Raw genomic sequence first — 20920 nt, forward strand, 5'->3', positions numbered from 1 at the left:
AATAATGTTTAATCTATCTTAAATATCAGTACTACATTCTACAGTGTAGTGAGCATCTGTTGTTTTTTTTTTAAACATCTTTATTGGAGTATAATTGCTTTACAACGGTGTGTTAATTTCTGCTTTATAACAAAGTGAATCAGCTATACATATACATATATCCCCATATCTCCTCCCTCTTGCGTCTCCCTCCCACCCTCCCTATCCCATCCCTCTAGGTGGTCACAAAGCACTGAGCTGATCTCCCTCCCTGTGCTATGTGGCTGCTTCCCACTAGCTTATTTATTTTATACATAATAGTTTGTACCTCTTAATCCCTTACCCCTATCTTGCCCCTTCCCCTCTTCCCTTTCCCCACTAGTAACCACTAGTTTGTTCTCTATATCTGTGAGTCTATTTTGTTAGATTCACTAGCTTGTCTTATTTTTTTAGGTTCCACATATAAATGATATCATACAGTAATTGTCTTTCTCTGTCTGACTTATTTCACTTAGGATAACACCCTCTAAGTCCATCCATGTTGTTGCAAATGGCCAAATTTCATTCTTTTCTATGGCTGAGTAGTATTCCACTGTATGTATATGTGCGTGTGTGTGTGTGTGTGTGTGTGTGTGTGTGTGTGTGTGTATATCACATCATCTTTATCCATTCATCTGTTGATGGACAGTTAGGTTGCTTCCATATCTTGGTAACTGTAAACAATGCTGCTATGTACAGTGGGGGGGTGCATGTATTTTTGCATTAGTGTTTTCGTTTTTTTCAGATATACACCCAGGAGCGGAACTGCTGGGTCATATGGCAGTTCTGGTTTTAGTTTTTTGAGAAACCTCCATACTGTTTTCCACAGTGGCTGCACCAATTTACATTCCCACCAACAGTGTAGGAGGGTTCCATTTTCTCCACATCCTTGCCAACATCTGTTATTTGTGCATTAATATGATTATTATTGCAAATGCTGAAACTGAGAAAAGTTCCAGAGACGTTGATTAATTTTCTAATGTCACAGTGCAAGGAGTTGAACTGAATCCTGACTCGAAAACCTGAGTTCTTTCATACTCTCATCACGCATAAAATAGTATCACACCTGGTTCTCTGACTATGATAAGACAAAGATCAACCATGTAGAGAAAGATTTTCCACAAGAGCTGTGATAGTGACTGTCAAACCTTGCTCCTAGACAATCCTGAAGGAAAAACTCTTCATTTATGCCGTGGTAGAATTAGTTTTATCACATGCCTTAAAAGGACAGGTGTGAACTATGTTTCTACCCAATGGCCATGAACTTGTTATGCAATGGCTACCACAAGCAAAAATTTCTCAAATAAGTATCTGTAAATGTAAGGTGCCACTTTTTCAAAAATAAAATCAGTAACGCAGAACTACTCAAAACTGAAAACTGAACTAGATGATACTGGATATCATGAAGTGATCATATACTCTCTAAGGCAGAGTTTGCTAAGTAAAGGGCATATTGAGGAAAATTTAAGAATTTTGCTGGTTATAATCATAAATGACATGAAATAGTCAAGCCATGGAAAATGTCTGACCTGCCACCACTCTCCTGCTGGAGCTTTCAGTAGAAAAGTCAGCCAAGTGCTTTGAGTTGAAGGTATATATAAATTGATGGAATTTGGAAATGGATTCATTCAAGTCATCAATAATTTCTTGCTTTTGAACTACAGGGAGACTATGTATCTAAGTTGCTACACGTTTTGAAAAGCTGGTCCCAGGACCAAGCCCTTTCTAGAGTGCAGCCTTCCACAAATATGGGCTACAGAGCATGCATGAGATTAAAACTCCAGACTCCCCACTTACAAGCCTTGGGACTCTGGGCTGAAAGTTTCAACTTCCAATCAAATCACTTAAAGTGATAAGGATTCTATTTTCCAGATAGGGGAATTGAACAATTAAATGACTTCCCTACAAATCTATGGTCTAAAACAGAATAGCAAACTGAGTTTAGGTTCTCTGTTGAACCATGCTGTTTCTTTAAAGTCTATGAAAACAGTCTCAAAAGACTAAATGTCATACATATCAAATCTTGTATATGGTGATAGAATGGATCACTTTTCTTGTATCCTTTAAGCATGGAATCTTACTTATTCTAGAAAGGCATTTTGAAGAAGTCCTGAAACACGTCTGACTTCTCCGTGACCTGTTAAGTGGAGAAAGAAAATCTAACAGGCAATGAAGGCTGCAAGTGGAAATCCATATAAAGAAATGAGTAAGGAAACAGCTGCTCATCAATTATCTTTAACCAGTCCTGTGACAGGAGATGTGACTTTGTTACTTTGTGAAATAAAACAGGCGGAGATGCTATTATTCAGCAAGTACCCCAAGAGAACAGCCAGGCTGGGTTGTTGTTTTACAAATTTGTGTCTGTTCTGACTGGTTGGTGTTGCTACCCACCTAGTTATTTTCTACATCTCCCAGAGAACAGAGGTTCATGACAGCATAATGGAGCCAGGCAGGGAAAACGACCCACAATGGGACAGTGGCAAACCAGAGAACACGTGTCCTCGTTGAAGTGACGTCTGCCCCTTAACCCCAGCAGGTTAAAGCCATACAGGAAAATAAGCCCAACACTGCCAGCTTTTCCCATTTTTTTTTTAGAAGCAGCTAGAAATCTCTCCATATTGAAACTATTCCTAATTGAATCTTTAAAATTCTCTGTTTGCCAACAAGACACTTCTCTAGGTCAGATGAGGAATAAGAGTTGCCAGCTTCCTATCGAGAGCTGTCAGACTGCTGGACTAGTTTCCAACTACAGTTCAGCATACAGATGGGGTACACTGCCCCATCTGTACGCTGATGGCAATAGCGTGCCATTTCCACAGGGTTTCAGCAACTTGGTATAAGTCATCAATATGGGACTTTTTTTTTTTTAGTTTACTAACAGCATTACAAGAACATAATTATTTCAGAGATACTTAAAACTGAAGGTATAATTAGGAACATTTTTTAACGTTTACTACTATCAATCATATCTTGGTCTAACCTTTATTTTAAGTGGAGATCATGATCCCAATACTTCTTCCCCCTTCCATTTACTCTTCTCTTCCCCTTCTCCAACCTTCTCCTAGTTTGAGATGTGAGATCATGGGACTTTTGTGGAGATGAAAAGACATGAAATAATGCACAGAACATGCCTAGAAAAATGCCCAGCAAAAAGGAAGAGCCCGGAGATTTTAAGTACCTGGGGTTCCTGTGAATATTATTTAGCTGTCAAAGTCCTCCCAGGGCTGGTCTACAACTTGAGGAAGGTACTGTTAACTCTTATAGCTGAGCTGTTAAAAAAACTTCTCACAGAATCACTTCTGTACCACCCTCTTTAGCAATCTGCCTCTTAAATAAATCCCTACTTCAGCTTCTCTGAGACAGCTGAGAATCTTTTGCACACCAGAACAAAGGAAAAAAGCAAGGTCTCTGTAGAACGTTTGGCAACAAAGGAGATAGGGGCCTCCCCCTCTCTTTGTCCCCTAGGAGTCAGAGGTACTTTTCCACTTTTTTGTTTCTTTGTGAAATGGACTCATTCTCTCCTCCAAACTACTCAAACCAAGCTGGAGAGGAGTGGCCTGTATTCATACCCCATATGACTTATTTAATGATCTTTTTGCTACCTGCAGTGACTTCACATACAATCCAGTACACCATCACAGTTATTTTAAAAAGGATATTATCACTTAATGGAAAGAAGAATATTTGATCCACACACTCACTGACTTAGCATGTAATGAGTTAAGCACTATACAACTACCAGGTTTGATTTGAATTTCGCTAATATTCTCTCCTGAGATATGGGGTCAACCTCAGCCATCAGTAAACTAGAATCCGAACCTGATTCAATATTTAGTTATGTGAAATTAAGACTCTGAAACTTCCTGTTACAGGCACAGCAAGCAAATACCAAACATAGGGAATGATAATGAGTGGGACAAAGGAAATGATCCCTCAGACTTTCTGGGATTCACAAAGGAGATCAAGTCAGCAACTTCCAAGCATTCCCTGGGGATATGGAATGGCTGGCCCAGCACAACTCTTCCTCCTACTAGGGCCACTTCCTTAAGTGCTTTAATCTGCTTGACATCACATTGCAGACATACGCTAAGTGACAGACAGATATGAACACATGGCTGGGAGGATGCCCAACAAACTAATTCGCATTGTGCGCAGGAAACAATTTTTCAAAGCCTTCTTATAAACAGTAAAAGTCTAAATACTCTTATCTTCTTGCCTGCTTTCCAAATAAAACCATCACTTTCTCCAATCAAATCCTTTTCCCAAATGCATTTGTGGTATTTTTTTTTTTTAAATAGGAATTGAATTCTATTAAAAATGGAGTTCAAGGCTTTCATCCCCAGGATAAACTCAAGGCCCAGTGGCAGGTGCAAGGTGCAGATGCTGTCTAGGTAAATATGTCAACAAAAGCAGAGTATTTACTTCAGCACATGAGAAAACCGAGTATCAGTCTCAAATAACCAGTTCAGTAGAATCAAAGAGATATACCTGCAGGTTTTCAATTTCTTCTTTGTGCTCCCTCTTCAAGTGTAAAATAGCAGCTTGGTATTCTGTAAGATCACAAAAGAAGCCAATTACAAAGAAGCATAAAATTATGCACAAAATTCAAGTGAATATTTCCAAGATTCCAGAGGCCCTCCTACAAGTCAACTGAGTAAATAAATACCATAGTTTGACATTAACCTGATAAGAGATGATGAAAACGGGGGCAAAACAGAGCAAGAAGCTCAGAATAGAAGGGAGATTTACTCCGATTTAGCAAATCCTGAATTATGAGACGTCCCAAATTAAGCAGATCGGATAGGGTTAAGAAAAAAAAAGACATAATAAGTGTTCCAAATAAAGACAGGGCCCCGTGTTTGTCTTTAAGGAGGAGTTAAAGCCCCACAAAGAACAAATACAGTCATGTTAAGAGCAGACACAGAGGAAATAAAAGAAAACTTCTCTACGTGAGATTACAGAACTCTATTTTTAACTGTTTCCAAAAAAAAAAAAAAAAAAAGAAAGAAATCTCCATTTGAATAAGCAAGCACCCAGGGCTGATTTTAATCTTTAGATCACTTCAGAAAGTCAAGACCATTTGTCACGTGGATGAGAGACTCTAGGGTGAGTTGAGGTTGAAAGGAGGACAAAAATAAATTTCTGGTCCAATTTTCGTCTGAGTCTAATAATGTTTATTCCAACAATAAGTCCTAAGTGTACACAGGAACTTCTGCCAACCACTAAAACTACCATCCCGCTGGCAAAGCATGAAGCACCCGGGACGACTTTATTTCCAGCAGGACAACTAAGAATGTGGGGTCGGTCACAGCACTATACAGGCTGCAGAGAACCACAAATCAAAATGCTAGAAGAAAAAGTTGCTGTGGGATAAGTCGCCTTTTTTTTTTTTTTTAAACACAAATGTGTTTGGGGCTGTGATTATGAGTAAGAAAGAAGTCATTTAGATGTCATTTAAAAATGTATGAAAAGGCATGCTATTTCTTCAGATGGATTCCAGGAATTCAGGCATGAAAGTTTAGCTTTCAATTCAAAAGCCGATGACACACTACTATATATAAAATAGATAACTAATAAGAACCTACTGCATAGCACAGAGAACTTGTCTCAATACTCTGTAATGGCCTATATGGGAAAAGAATCTAAAAAAGAGTGGATATATGTATATGTATAACTGATTCACTTTGCTGTACAGCAGAAACACAACCCTGTAAATCAACTATATTCCAATAAATTTTTTTTAAAAAAGTGGATGAGGAAAATCTCTGGGAAAGCTGTGAGAGAGAGAGGAGTGTTGCTGTTGATAACTATGACTAACCACACCACTACTCTGATAGGAAATGTGTTCCACTGAACTATGACCCCTCAGCAAGTTCTGTGGGCTCTACATCCAAACCCTACCTTCAATCAAACCACTTCTCACCAACCCCACAACCACCACTATGGTCCAAACCACCACCATCTTTTCCCTGGACCACCGCGGTAATATGCTTTCATTCCCACCACCACCATTAACTCATTCTCCTCACCAAAGCCTGAATGATCTATTAAAGGCATGAATTGGACCATGTCTCATTCCTGGCTTTCCACTTGGAGTAAAATCAAAACTCCCTGTGGCAGTCCATAAGGCCTTTCATGACCTTACACCTGCATACCTTCTACATGCCACCCTCCCCTCTCATTACATGCCAGGCTCATTGGCTTTCTTGCTATTCCTTGTTTTCTACCTCAAAATCTTTACTAATATTGGGGACAATAATGATGGATTGCATTTACTGAGCACTTACTATATATCAGGGCTTATCTAAGTATTTCATATATATTAACTCATTTTGTCCCCACAATAACCCTACGATGTAGGTACATTATCCCCATTACAGATGAAGAAACTGATGCATGGAGAAGCAGCTTATCCAAAGAAGCTGAATAAGCTGCAGAGCTAAAATCATGCATAATTCAATGGGTGAATGTATAAATAAACTGTGGTATATCCATAGAATGCAATACTCCTCAGCAATAATAAGGAATGAACTATTGATACATCAACAAAGATGAATATCAAAGGCATTATGCAGAGTGAAGGAAGTCAGTCTCAGAAGGTTAACTATTGTTTAATTTCATTTATATAACATTCTGGAAAAGGCAAAACCATAGGGATGAAGAACAGATCAGAGAGGCAGTGGCCAGAAGTTAGAGATGGGGGGAAGGTTTGACTACAAAGGGGCAGCATACAAAGGAATTTTGAAGGTGATGTAACTATTCTCCGTCCTGATTATGGTGGTGGTTACATGAATCTATACATTGGGTTAAAACTCGGAATCAGAATTTTCATACCAAAAAGAAAAAAGTTAACTCTATATAGTATGTTAATTTTAAAATATTCCAAGTATTTAACTTTTCAATGTTTTCCCTAAGAGATTCAGCATAACACAAGAATACCTGTTACTACCACTTCTATTCATTGTTTTCCTAAGGGCACTAGCAGATGCAGTAGGACAAGAAAAAAAAGAGAAACACATGTGCATACACACATATTTTTATATATAATAAAGGAAAAAATAAAGCCATTATTCACTATGATTGTGTATTTAGAAAATTCCAAAAGATTCTGCAGATAAAATGTTAGAATTAATAGGTGAGTTTAGTAGAGTTGCTGGATATTAAATCAGTATACAACAATCCTGATATTAGCAACAGTTTAACAAAGAACACTTGACACAGTACCTCTAAAAGCATAAAGTACTTAGAACTTTACCAAAAATATGTAAGACTTCATATGAGAAAACAGAAACACTATATTGAAATATATTACCAAGAAAGACACAGAAAGTGAGCAAGCCATGTTTTTGATAACTCAATATTGTAAAGATGTTTATTTTTTCCAAATTGATCTACAGATCCAATGCAATCCCATTCAACATTTCTAAGGGTTTTTGTTTTGTTCAAACTTAAGGAGCTCATTCTAAAATGCTTATTGAAGCACAAACGTGCAAAAAGCCAGTATGGGCCAAGAAACTCCAAGTAAATATCAAAGTAAGACAACTTGCCTTACCATCTAAAAAGAATTACCTTTCCATATCACAACCTAATTAAGGTGGTGTGGTACTAAAAGAGGAATAAGAGACAGACAAATAGACTAGAGAGCCCAGAAATATAACATAAATTTATGGTCACTAGATATGACAGAAGCAGCACAAAAGATCTTTCTTTAGAGTAAGAGTAGTCTTTTCAATAACTATTGGCTGGAAAAAGTGGATATTCACATGAAAACTGGATCCCAACTTTATACCATGTAATGAGCTAAACTGTAAAAAATGGAACTGTAAGTATTTTATAAGATAACATAGCATAATATGTTTATAGCTTCAGGGCAGGAAGGAATTTAGGATTCAAAAAAGCATCACATATAAAGGAAAAAAAAACTAATAAACGACTATATTAAAATTAAGAACGTCTTTCCATCAAAATATGCCATAAAGAGAGAGAAAAGACAAGCCATGGAGTGGGAGAATATACTGGGAACAAATAAAGATCTAATATAAATATATGTAAATAGCTCCTAAAAAACTATGGAAAATGAAAAATAGACAAAAATGTCAATAGACACTCTAAAAAGAGGACATACAAGTAACAGATGAATTGAATGGTGCTCATTCTCAATAGTAATCAGGAATCAAGCTGGACAAAACTGACTGCTGGTGAAGATGTGGAACAATGGAAACTCTGATACCCTTGTGGCAGGAGTGCAAAGTGGTACAATCACTATGGAAAATGTTTGACATTTTCTAATAAAATTGAAGATATTCATACCTCCTTACCCAACAATCCTAGTCCTAGGTACACAAATGAAAAAACTATACAAGGAAAGCAAATACTATTAACAAAAGTCAGGATAATGGTGGCATCCAGGAGAGGAGGAGTTGAGTTGGGCTATGATGGAACAAGCGTGTTCACTGAGAAACTATCCTTTAACCTCTAGGCCTTCTGTACCATTTTCTTTATGTATACCTAAGATAAAAAGATAAGAAAAAAAGGTCACCCTGGTTATAATAATTTTCTCATATATCATATAAAGAATATCATATAGGCATAAGAGAGTCTCTAGATGGATCAAATAAGAATAAAACAATTTAGTAAGTGTGCGTCTTGTAAACATATTGAGTTCTAACCTATATGATGATCAATATTTAAACCTTAATCAATTCCAAGTCTCTACAAAGTAAACAAAGGAGGCCTAGCTAAACCAACCTTCCTGCAAAACTGATGCCCCTCGGGAATAACGTCTACAGCCTAAACAGAAATCACATAGAATATATTTGGAAATGATTCATTTTGTGTAAATTGTACCTGTAAGCGTGTGACGGATACAGTTATGACTAATCAACAGACTGATGAAGATCACTGCAAAGCTAACACCCAGGAAATCCTGATTCATCTCCTCCTCAAACAAGTATTTGTGCCAACAGTCCCTGTGTGACCGGTGGCAAGAAAACACACCTCCATTCTTGACAAGGATGACAAAATACAATCTCTGGGCAGCACGCAGAAGGAGGAAGTTAACACCCTCACTAGTGGAATGCTCACTTTGAGGGTTCATAAGAGAATGGTAAGAGAATATAAAGGTTACAGAATAACGAATCATAGTTGGTTGGTAGTTTTCAGTTGTGTCTTGTTCGTGGCCGTCCCCTCCTCCCTCCACATTTTTTGGGTTTGCAAATGCCTTGGAGTGGACCAAGGCAAATCCTCCCTGTCTCTTGGGGGTGAAGATGGGGAGGCAGAGGTCTCCACTCAACACGAAGGATGTTTTTGTTTCTTAAAAAGAGAACTTGGGAATTCCCTTGCAGTCCAGTGGTTAGGACTCCGTGCTGCCATGGTAGGGGCCACGGGTTCAATCCCTGGTCAGGGAACTAAGATACCACATATCATGTTGCATGGCCAAAAAAAAGAGAGAGAGAGAGAGAGAGAGAGAGAGAGAGAGAACTCAACCCTGAAATTCAGTAGTTTGGGGATTCTATGAATGTGTGAAAAGGAGGAATAGAGATTTGGACTATCAGGGCTTGAAAAAGGCAGACTTCTTTGAAGCCTCATTAGCCCCAATGGAAACTAACAAGTGGATTCAGATAATCTAGCCCACAAAAAAGAAGTCTGAAGAATGTCTTTTAAGAAAATACTATATAATATGGAAAGACAGAAAAAGGAAAAGGGATCCTGACTGACAGGATTCAACATTTTGGAGGAAAATAAGTAAGAACTTCCCTCCACAAACATATAGTTTTTTCTAGTCAGGTACTTGATCTAATTGGTAGTGACCCTTTTTGTTGTACAAACCTTTGTTTTTGATCAGCTCACAACAACAAAATGTCCTTTCTGCCAGATACCATTACAGGGTTGTGTTCTCCACCTCACCAAGGGCAAAGTTAAAGATGATCTGTCTAACGTGGGGGCATGTGGGAACCACTGCTGCAGTTTATCACTGACTGAATGAGCTTCTCTTAATTACATAAGAGTATAGATAACGTTACTGAGTGCTGTTTCTCAGGAACTGTTGTAAGCACTTTACAGAGGTTAACTCATGCCATTTTCACATCACACAAGGTGGATCTTATATCAAGGCCCATTTTACAGACGGGGAGACTGAGGTGCACAGGTTGAACAACTTCCCCCCCAAACCACATACGAGTCAGTATCAATGATGTCATTCAAGCCCAAAGAACCTGTGCTACTGCCTCCACAGAGTTTTTGCTTGCTTGTTTCGTTTACTTGTGAGTTACTGCTGTTCTTATGGTTGGGTAAGCATCATCAGGTATAAACAAAACTCAAAATGCCTAAGAACTTTAAAGGTTGTTGGCTTTATCCAATTAGTAGAATCACTTGTAAACTGGGAAATTTTTCCCTAACTCTTTACAAGGGGCATGGGGTATTTTTAATCACAGGGAGGTTTGATAAGTCTGAGGTCAACATGAACAGTGTGAGTCATGATGGATGGTTCCAGCAAGTTATGTGACTATTATTTGTCCATCTTCTCCATGGAGACTTCCAGGCCTGTAGTCACCAGTTTGTGGTTAAATCTGGTTTTCATTTATACTCTCTCTTTACACACACATCCTATATATCCCAGTCCCTCCCTACCATACACACATGACACTGGCAAAACTAGATTATGCACACAGCTGGGGAATTAGAGAATTTCTGATTTCCCCCCAAAATGAAAACCGCAGCTCTATTCCTGCCCACGGACTCTAACGTGTGCACTGTGTGTGTCTCACATCAGCTTCACCCACTGCCTTATATTGTTCAGAAACACGTTCAAGTACGTACCTTCAGTTTTAAAGGACGCTTCCTCTGAATTATATTTGGAGACTACTCAGTGTTTCCAAAGTTTTGCATGCACACTAGTGAGGTCATTTTTTTTTTGGTAATAGACAGCTGGACTTTAACAGCTGAATATTTATTTTATGTGCATTAGAAAAAAGTCAAACTAGCACATAAAACTCAAGCTATCATGAGTATTACTGCTATAAGACAGTGTTGATAAGACACTGTTATAAGATAGAGCTTAGTCCCTGGACTAGCAGCATCAGCATCACCTGGAACTTCTTAGAGATGCTAATTCTTAGGCCTACCCCAGATCTACTCATTAAGAAACTTGAAAGATGCTTTAACGAGCCCTCCAAGTGATGAGGCACGCTAAAGTTTGAGAATCACTGCTTTAAGATAAGGTTAATTTTATTTAAGTAAAAACAAAGCAAAAAAATCAGTTGGTTTAAAGAAGAAATTAAAAAATAATAAAAGTAGTGTAAGTATATGCCCCAAATTAAGGAGCTGGTGAGACAGGCTGAGACGTGGGACCCTTTGCTGCAGTGCTTGTACCTGGACAAACGTCTCCTCAAGCAACAGAATACAAAGAAACTATAAGTGACTAAAAATAACTGCATACATGCACAGTTGGGGCAAATTATGAACAAGATAGCAAAAGACCAAAAAGCCAGTGGCCACTTCTAAGGAGTCGGGAGCAAAAGCAGGGTATTGCGCATGCACCCTGCACACAGCACCACCAAGGGGGTGGGTAGACCACCAGGGCCACTCCTCCAGCCTGACCCACCAATCCACCCCTACTCTCACCCCATTTAAGGGCCAAGCTCATCCTCCCTCAGGGAGCAAGGGAATCTGTTACTTGTTTTCCCTCCCTCATGCTGCAGCAGAAGTCCCAGTAAAGCCTTGCCTGAGTTTCTCATCTGGCCTCTGATCAATTTCTATTGATAAAGGAGGCCAAGACCCCTGGTCACTAACACTGGTACATAATAAACGACATTTCGGAAAACATGCCAGTTACTGACAGATGAATAAACAGGCAAACAAACTCATCCATGAATGAATGCAGGAACTTCCTCCAACCATCTCTAACGTTAACGAAAACGGCGCTGGTCATGGAAGGCAAAGTCATCACAGACCACTTGCTCCAATATCTAAGAATAAAGTCAAATGTGAGCTCTCATATTTAATAAGCAAAGTAGGCGGTTGGTCTGGGTGCACAGTAGCTTCTCCACATCAGTTTCCTCACTGGATGCCCATCAACAACACACTTCACAGTAACTGTACCATCTGGAAAAGGGATGGCTGTCTTGGTACCCATCAGAAACAGCAGAAACCAAGAGAACAAAGTGGGATGAAATCAAAGTCAGCAGCTGCCAGCCAGTCCGCACAACAATACAATGTCAATACAGCACCTGCTATCAGCGGGCCTTCAACAATCACACACGTGCTGGGAAACGTTTAATGAGGAGTCTAACTTCATTTTCTGATCTTTGCTGACAGCTTCTTAAGCTTCACCTCTACCTTTTCCCCTGTGTCCCACATCTGGGCAATCTGATTAGAAAGCCTTTGACACTAGCAAGAAATTCGAACACACAAGCCACTGCCCGCAAGCAGAATCCTCAGCCCAGCCCTAACCGTCTCCGCCCCGTGAACACCATAAAACCCCACGCCACTCTCCTACCCTTCCTCTCTCAAGGCATCTTCCAGCTAGCTTGAGAGGCCTGCCCTGCTCTCCTCTGAAGTCTCATTATGCTAGAGATAAACCTTCCGTGTGTGTGTGTGTGTGTGTGTGTGTGTGTGAGAGAGAGATTGAGAGATTGAGAGATTGAGAGATTGAGAGAGAGAGAGAGAGAGAGAGAGAGAGAGAGAGAGAGAGAGAGAGGATAGTCAATTTTGGCATCTGAATCAAATTTTGGGCAGAAGGTCCATCCTGCCTCTTCCAAAAGGATGAGGCCATGTAGAAGTTACGTAAATCAATGGATCTACGTACTACGTTGTTCTATATACGTATAGAAGGGAGATGACTAGTTCCCATATCAGAAAAATACAAGATTTGACACTAGAAGGGAAAAATCCCATGAACTTAGGAATTATCATATTTCAATATCTCTCCTTGTTCAAGAACATTTAGGATGTTTTCAGGCAGAAATATAAAAATGCCAATATTAAAAGATGGGAGAAAATCCCACTTCTTCAAGGCCACCAGTTTGCTTGGTAGCTCTTTCATCCATGTGTTTAGTATCTCTATAAGCCCGGCACTGAACTAAGCACTGGGTATGAGAAAGTAAATGGCACACACTTCTAGCCTTAAAAAGCTTCTCAAGGCGTACATCTTTGAAATGTCTAAGAAGCTTCTGGCACTTATAACTTCGGTATTCGTGCATTGAGACTTTATTTTCTTAAACGACTTCATCTGAGTTCATTCAATTATTTTATATGTAGGTGTGGAAAATTAGGGCACCATTCGCAAATATGCATCCACTTCCACCTCCCCTTTCTGCTTGGGATGTAATAGAATACTTCCTATGGCTTTTGGCTTTGGCAAGCAGAATATGAAATGACACAATGTAAGGAGCATTTACATTTGCTTGCACACAGTCTGGCTTGCTTCCTGCACTCCTGCTATTTCACAAGAGAAGCACTCCTGCTATTTCACAAGAGAAGGACATACCCTAGGCAGCTACTACTGACTCAGCCTGGGTCCCAGAGAGAGAGCTGTGCAGACCTAAACCCTTGCCAGAGTCGGCAGCCAAGCCCAGTCTATGCACAGCCTTAAAGAGCCCAGTCTAGCTTAGCTGAACCACACTGGACCTTTATACCCATGCAAATAAATCCCTATTATTGAAAACTACTGGATCTTAGCATGGTTTGTCACACAGCATTATTGCAGCAATAGCTGATAAACACATATGTTGCTTCCAGCCAAGTTTACTATTTAGAGGCTCATACCATTTTGGAAGCTTTAAATAACTGGAACGGAGTCTCCCCAACCCATACAGACAGAACAGGGCTTGGGGGAGAAGATAAATGGAGGGGGAAAAACACAACACATTTATACCCTTTAATACTCATAAAATGAGCTCAGAACAATTTGAGTCTCTTTGTCTTTGGGTGATGATGTAAAATATGTACAAAGGTCAGCGAATTCATGGCTATGTTTCTTTGACATTTACCTGGGTTCCCAAGGTAGGTATTCAGGACCCGGCAGCATTTAATGGACAGCTCGCCATGGGGGAAACCAGTCATTAAATCAAATTCTAGACGCCAACACTTGGATAACCTGCCTTTTCACTTTGTCCTCTTCTCTTCCCCTTATTTTCTGTTCTGTTAAAACAGAGATACTAAGCCATTTTGAACTCCAGGAATACAAGTTCAGTAAACTTTATTTCTCCCTTTCTATCTTTGTAGTTTTATTTTTTTATTATTTTTTTATTCAGTTACACATATATACATTCTTTTTTTGAACTTTTTATTTTATATTGGAGTATAGCCAATTAACAATGTTGGGATAGTTTTGGGTGCACAGCAAAGTATACATGTATCCATTCTCCCCCAAACTCCCTTCCCATCCAGGCTGCCACATAACATTGAGCAGAGTTCCCTGTGTTATACAGTAGGTCCTTGTTGGTTATCCATTTTAAATCTATCTTTGTAGTTTTGAAAGCTACAAAACAAATCTACAGAGGCACACAACCTGTCAGTATAAAATTTAGGCTGCAACTGAAAGTACCCAATGCCTGCCACTAGGTGGCAGTCATTATAGTTCATATTGAAACTTGAAACTTGCTACCAAGTGGCACAGTAATAATGCCTTAAAGATTTGGAGGCGGGGGCGGGGGGGGGGCGGCAGGGAGGAGGAGGATGGGCCAAAGCTGTGAAATGAACATTTTTTCTTTGCTATGAAAGATGGACTAGTATGGCTATGGTAGCTATATGAGAAAAATTAGAACAAGTAAGGGGCATTTCCAACCAGGTTTCCAAAGAAGTTGTGACCCAACAGACTTCAGTTGTTATAGGTTCACATTTTTTAGTTCCCTCCTTAACCTGCATAGCAATGACATTCTAAAGTAAAAAGCAAGAAAGTTAAGAGTCACAGGTGAGTACTAAAACAGTATAACATCTTGGAGAAACAAGAAATGGACTAGAGCAGCAAAGTGGTGCTCTGGGCCTGAAGTTCTGGGTCTGCTGAGCCCCAGTTCCAGAGGCGGGCAGGATGGCCTGGAGTTAGGTGACTGCAGAGCAGCAGGGCTAACAGGGCCCTCTGTGGAGCAGGAACACAGCGCTAGGCTAGGCTTGCTGCTTAGAAAAAGGGACCAGGTGGGGTTCCTGGATGGTAAAAGGAACCTAGAAGTAGTTGCTGTCAACTGCTGCCTGGGGGCTTAAACGGGAGGCTATAGGCAGGGATTGAGACCAGACTCCAAGCCCTGTCCATCCCTGTCCCCAGTGACTAGAGCTTCAAGTCCCTATCACAACCTTGGGCTGGGAACCCCAAAACACCATTGTTGGACCAACTTCTGGTCCAGGAGTCTTGTAAGGACCAGGTGAGCCACGTGTAAAACAGACAAGTGTAAAGGGGAAGGGAAAACTTCCTTTTAGAAAAGCATCCTATATACCATGAGGCTTCAAACGAAACTTCCAACACATATGAAGAAACCCTAAATATCAAGACAGGCAACAAAATCAACAATTTGAAGGGAAAATTATACAAATTTTAAATGTTAAACATTTAAAATATTTTAGTAATGTTTAAAATCCTTACCAAGATGAAAGGATAACAACCATTATAAACAATAATAGCATAGTAAGAAAAAAAATATAAAAAGAAGTAACAATAGGTAACTACAAATTTAGAAATAACAGAAATGTAAAATATAGTCATTGAAAAGTTTAAGAGCTGGATAAACCCCAGCAGTGTCAAGAATTTGTGAATAAAAGATAATACTAAATAATTAACTAAAAATGCAGCATGAAACAAAAAAAAGGATAATAAGAAAGAATTGCAATTAAGAAACTCTGGCCCTGATTAATATATAACAAGGTAGACCATAAAACAGTACAGAAAAGAAAGTATGTAAATAGAGACATGCACATATGGAAACTAAATGTGAGAACTGTGGGTGTACTGAAATTTGTGAGGGAAGGATAGACTATTTCTAAATCCAAATTTAAGAAAAATATTTATCTTTTAAACCATACATAAGAATCAATTCCAGTGGATTGAAAATCTAAATGTGAAAAGCATGACAGAAAACACTTTGGAAGAACAGAGTATCTTTATGACATTGAAATTCAAAAAGATTTCTTAAGCAAGACTTTTTTTAAAAAAAGGAAAACATGTTTTAAATTCAGTTGCACTAAAATTACCAAAACTATGTATGTTAAAAGATGCCCCTAGAAAGTGATAAGCCACGCACATGGAGAAGACATTTGCAAAACATAGGAAGTACAAAAGATTAGCATCCAGGATAAACAAGTACTAGAAAGAAATGAGAAAAGCAACAAATAGAAAAATGGGCAAATGGTTAGTACATTCATGGAAGAAGAACTCCAAATGACTTTTTATAAACATATAAACAGACACACAATCTCACCTGTTCTCAGGACAATGCAAATTAAAACTACAATGGGATGCCATTTCACACCTAACAAACTCAAAAATATTAAAAAGTCTGCTAATACTAACTACTGGTGAACAAGAATGAGAATTCCACACTGCTGATGGAAGTATTAACTGTTACAATCACTTGAAAATTCATATTGACAACATCTACTAAATTGAAAGTTACACAATAAATAAAATAAATAAAACCAGAAATTCTACTCCAAAATTTAACCCAAATGGGGTGTTTACCATGAACACAAATGTTTAAAAGAACACTTGAGGAAGCACCATTTTTAGTAGTGAAAAATAGAAATAAATTTCCATCACAGCAGTACCAATAAACAAATATTGAGTGATATATACACTCAAAGTAATACTATGCAGACATTAAAATGAATGACCTGGAGCTATACATACCAACACAGATTAATCTAGCAAATATAATTTTGAGAGAAAAAGTTGCCAAAAAATACACACAGTTGGATGCCACTTTTAGACTTTTAAAACACATAATTGTATTATACATTATTTAGGGATTTTATTCCTAAGTATAAAGAAGTACATGGGATTAATAAACAGTTTTACATAAGGGGAAGGTAGAAGGCACACAGGAGGCTGCAAATGTATTTCTAATGTTTTATTTCTTAACAGAGGTGGTGGGTATGATCATGATCTTGAATGTAACTAACATCTTAGCCTTGAAATACATAAAGCAAAAACTGACAAAATAAGTTAAATGGTAGGAGATAAGTAATACCCCTCTATTAGAAATTGTAGATAAGCAAATAAAAACATAGTGACTGACACAAGTAACAACCTTGACTATCTATGTCCCAGAACCCAACAAAAACAACACATCCCCTTTTCAGACACATGATATATTTGCAAAAACTGATGATTCATAGAGAAAATCTCTCAAAAAATTTCAAAGTAATATTATTATTATTATTATTATTATTATTTTTTTTTTTTTTGCGTTACATGGGCCTCTCACTGTTGTGGCCTCTCCCGTTGAGGAGCACAGGCTCCGGACGCACAGGCTCAACAGCCATGGCTCACGGGCCCAGCTGCTCCGCGGCATGTGGGATCCTCCCAGACCGGGGCACGAACCCGTGTCCCCTGCATCGGCAGGCGGACTCTCAACCACTGCGCCACCAGGGAAGCCCCAAAGTAATATTATTATACAGACCATGTTCACTTTCTATAACACAATTTAATTAAAATCAATAAGAGGATAGACTAAAAAGTAAACCTAAAATTAGCAAATCTAATTAACCAACTCGTGAAAATAAACCAGGTAACTAAGCAGGGTTTATTCTAAGAATGCAAGAATTATATATCATCTGAAAATTTATCTGTGATATCTAACACACTAATACACTAAAGGAGAAAAACCATATCTCAAAATCTCAAAATCTCAAAATGATACAGAATGACACAGAAAAGTATCATGATAAAGCTCAACAGTCATCCTTGATTTTAAAAAGAGAAAGAAAAAAACTCTGAGCTAATTTAGAATAGAAGGAAATCAAATTCAGGACATCAAGAATTTTCCAGCACACTTCATATGTAATAGTGAAACTTCAGGAAGCAAGATTAAGAATATCCATGGCCACTCACATTTTCCTGCATGTACTACAGGTCTGGGGCTATGCAGTTAGAAGAGAATGAGACATAAATACTGGAAAGGAACAGACAATACTAGTATTATTTTTAATGATATGACTGTCAAAGTTTATATGGTAATACCATTTGTACCGGGTTTAGAAAACCCATGCTATACACTGTCTAGGAATACACAGATGACACCATTCACAAGTGACCTTCCTGTAGTTGTGCATGGTGGTCAGCCCCACAAAAACCTTGGGAGAGTGGCTGGGGAGATGGGCAGAGAAATTGGCTTAAGGGGGGTTACAAAAGCGGTCTCAACCCTGGCTTCACAAGTCTGAAGAAAATATGGCAAAATGTTTAAGTATAGATGATTAATATACAAGAGCTCATTCTACTTCCCTATTTTTCTATTCGTTCAAAATTATGCAGGATTCTCTTCTACAAAAGATAACGGATGTGTTCAAAAATCTCATATATATATATATATATGTACTTTTTTCTACATAAAACTTGGTTTAAAGTCAGTGAGAAAAATTGCCTACCTCAAACAGAATGCATATCCAAAGTCCTAGTAAAAATACATTCCTCATGGGGCATGTACAAGCATTAGATGATTTGACTGAAAACTTTGGGAGAAGTTCTCCAGGCTTTAGTTTGTTCGCCAATAGGTTCTCCACTCTGTAACTGACAGAGCCCTTTAAGGCCAACAAAAGGAAACTCAGGAGAAGGGGAGGTGAAGGTCAGTCTCTGGAGAGGCAGGTGAAAGCCAGCCAGCTTTAACTTGACTGAAAGTGGAATTTTCTAATAAACCAGGCCAGACAAGTACCCAAGAGGGCAGGGCACCTGCCCAGGTTTCTAAGGGCAACAGGACACTTGTGTCTCCCACATGGTGGAAAAGTACTCCAAAATACAACATACTACACCTGCCACTGGGCTTAAGTGCCTTAAGTATAAGGTCTTGATTTGCATTGCTTCTACCAGTCAGAATTTAAGAACTGCTTTTTCATGTCTGTATCTATTTTCAAGTCTCTCTCAATTCTAACACCAAAGATGAGAAAACCTATTAGACATATAGGAAAAACAACAAAATAAGAGTTTGGGATGGAAACTGAGTGGCAGCTTCTCTGCAGGAATATGGTAAGAAGCAAGGTCACAGTGAGACCCAGCCCAGAAAAACTGGACAGCGCGACAGCCCTAGAGTCTAGCCCATACCTCCACAGGGTTGCCAGATTTAGAAAATAAAAATGCAAGATGCTCAGTTAAAAGTGAACTTCAGATAAACAGATCATTTTTTAGTGTCAGTGTGTCTCATGAAATATTTGGTACTTATACTAAATAGTTATTGTTTATCTGAAGGTCACATTTAACTGGACATCCTATATTTTATCTGGCAACCCTAGTCAGGATCTTTCGGCCCTCTTAAGGGGAACTGTACACAACAGGCCAGGAATTTCTAAAAATTGGAGACTACGTGTACACACAGGTAGAAAGAGAGTCACACTAGCATCTTTTAGCTAGCCAGAAACACTGGTTCTAGACATTTCAGTCTGGCTTGCCTTCTTTAAAATCTCCTGAATTTTGTTGTTTTAGTTTTACAATGGAAGTGTGAGTTTTGTTTTCTTCCCAAGTAATCTGATCTTTTCAAATGATTTTTCACTGAAAGTTACAAGAAAGTCAATTACCTGCTTTTCAAAGTGAACACAATGAACAGTGACACCAAATGAAGTGGACACAACACACACAACGCTAATGCACACATTACCTACCTTCCCTTCTTGTAGAGAGTGAGGAATACCATTGGTAAGAGCATATGAAGACAAGCACACACTGATTCACAGGCAAAACACAGCTGCCCCTCAAACACACACTTCTGAAAAAGCAGTCACACCCAGCTGACTACCTCTGATCTTGCTACAGTGTTACTACAGTCAAAAATCAGCCAAGATAAAGCAGAGACACAACCAGCTCGCTTGTGAAAGCCAAACTTCTGCATCAGCCAACCAACTTAACCCTTCCCGATAAAGTCTCTATTCGATGGTTCTCAGCCTCGTCTACATGTTACAAGCACCTGCGGAGGCTTCAAAACTACTGAAGCATAGATCTCAGCCCAGAGGTAGATTTAATTGGTATAAGATGCATGTTAGGCACTGGAATTTTTAACAGCTTTCCAGTTGATTCTGATAGACAGCCAAGGCTGAGAACCACGGCTACTGTTAGCATGATCCTCAAACAATGATGTCTGGTGAGGCTAGAAGGTGATGCCTATATCTAGACTGTAAAAAGCATGCCCCTCCATCTGCTGCTAACTCCAAGTTCTCCTCCATCCAAGCTGATGCACCGAGAGCCAATGCACAAGACTTGGGTTCTTCCTTGCCCTCCTGTAGTTCCCCTGAAATTTTAGCATCCAGAAATAATGTTCAAAGGGCAAGATTATATAGAAGAGACTGCAGATGGAAATAAAAATGGCAAGATCTTCTGGTCAATCCCATTTTACTGGTAAACCCCAAAGTAACCTGCCAGATTATCATTCTAGAAATGCACCATCTGGGCAGCATGCAAAGGATATCAGCTCAATTCACAGAAATGTGCAGTTTTTTAATTGAAGTATAGTTGATTTATAATACTGTGTCAGTTTCAGGTGTACAGCAAAGTCATTCAGTTATATACACATATACACACATATTTTTTCAGATTATATATATACACACACATATATCTTCAGATTATTTTCCATTATAGGCTATTACAAGATATTGAATATAGTTCCCTGTGCTATACAGTAAATCCTTGTTGCTTATCTATTTTATGTATAGTAGTTTGTATCTTTACTCCCATACTCCTAATTTATCCCTTCCCCTTTCCCCCTTTGGCAAC

General features: G+C 38.8%; 1 protein-coding gene across 7 annotated transcripts in view; it reads right to left on the minus strand.

The window, feature by feature from the left end:
- FMN1 (formin 1) overlaps positions 1-20920 on the minus strand; it is a gene marked incomplete at its 5' end in the record, with an annotated part of 410703 nt that overhangs the window by 252401 nt on the left and 137382 nt on the right. For 5 of the 7 annotated variants that reach the window (XM_081226859.1, XM_081226858.1, XM_081226857.1 and 2 more), the window contains one exon: positions 4507-4568. In XM_081226859.1, coding sequence (XP_081082985.1) covers positions 4507-4568 — 62 coding nt within the window. The other 2 variants (XM_081226863.1, XM_081226861.1) reach the window with 2 other exon arrangements.

Source organism: Mesoplodon bidens, assembly GCF_964165515.1.
Source record: "Mesoplodon bidens genome assembly, chromosome: 3".
NCBI lineage: Eukaryota > Metazoa > Chordata > Mammalia > Artiodactyla > Ziphiidae > Mesoplodon > Mesoplodon bidens.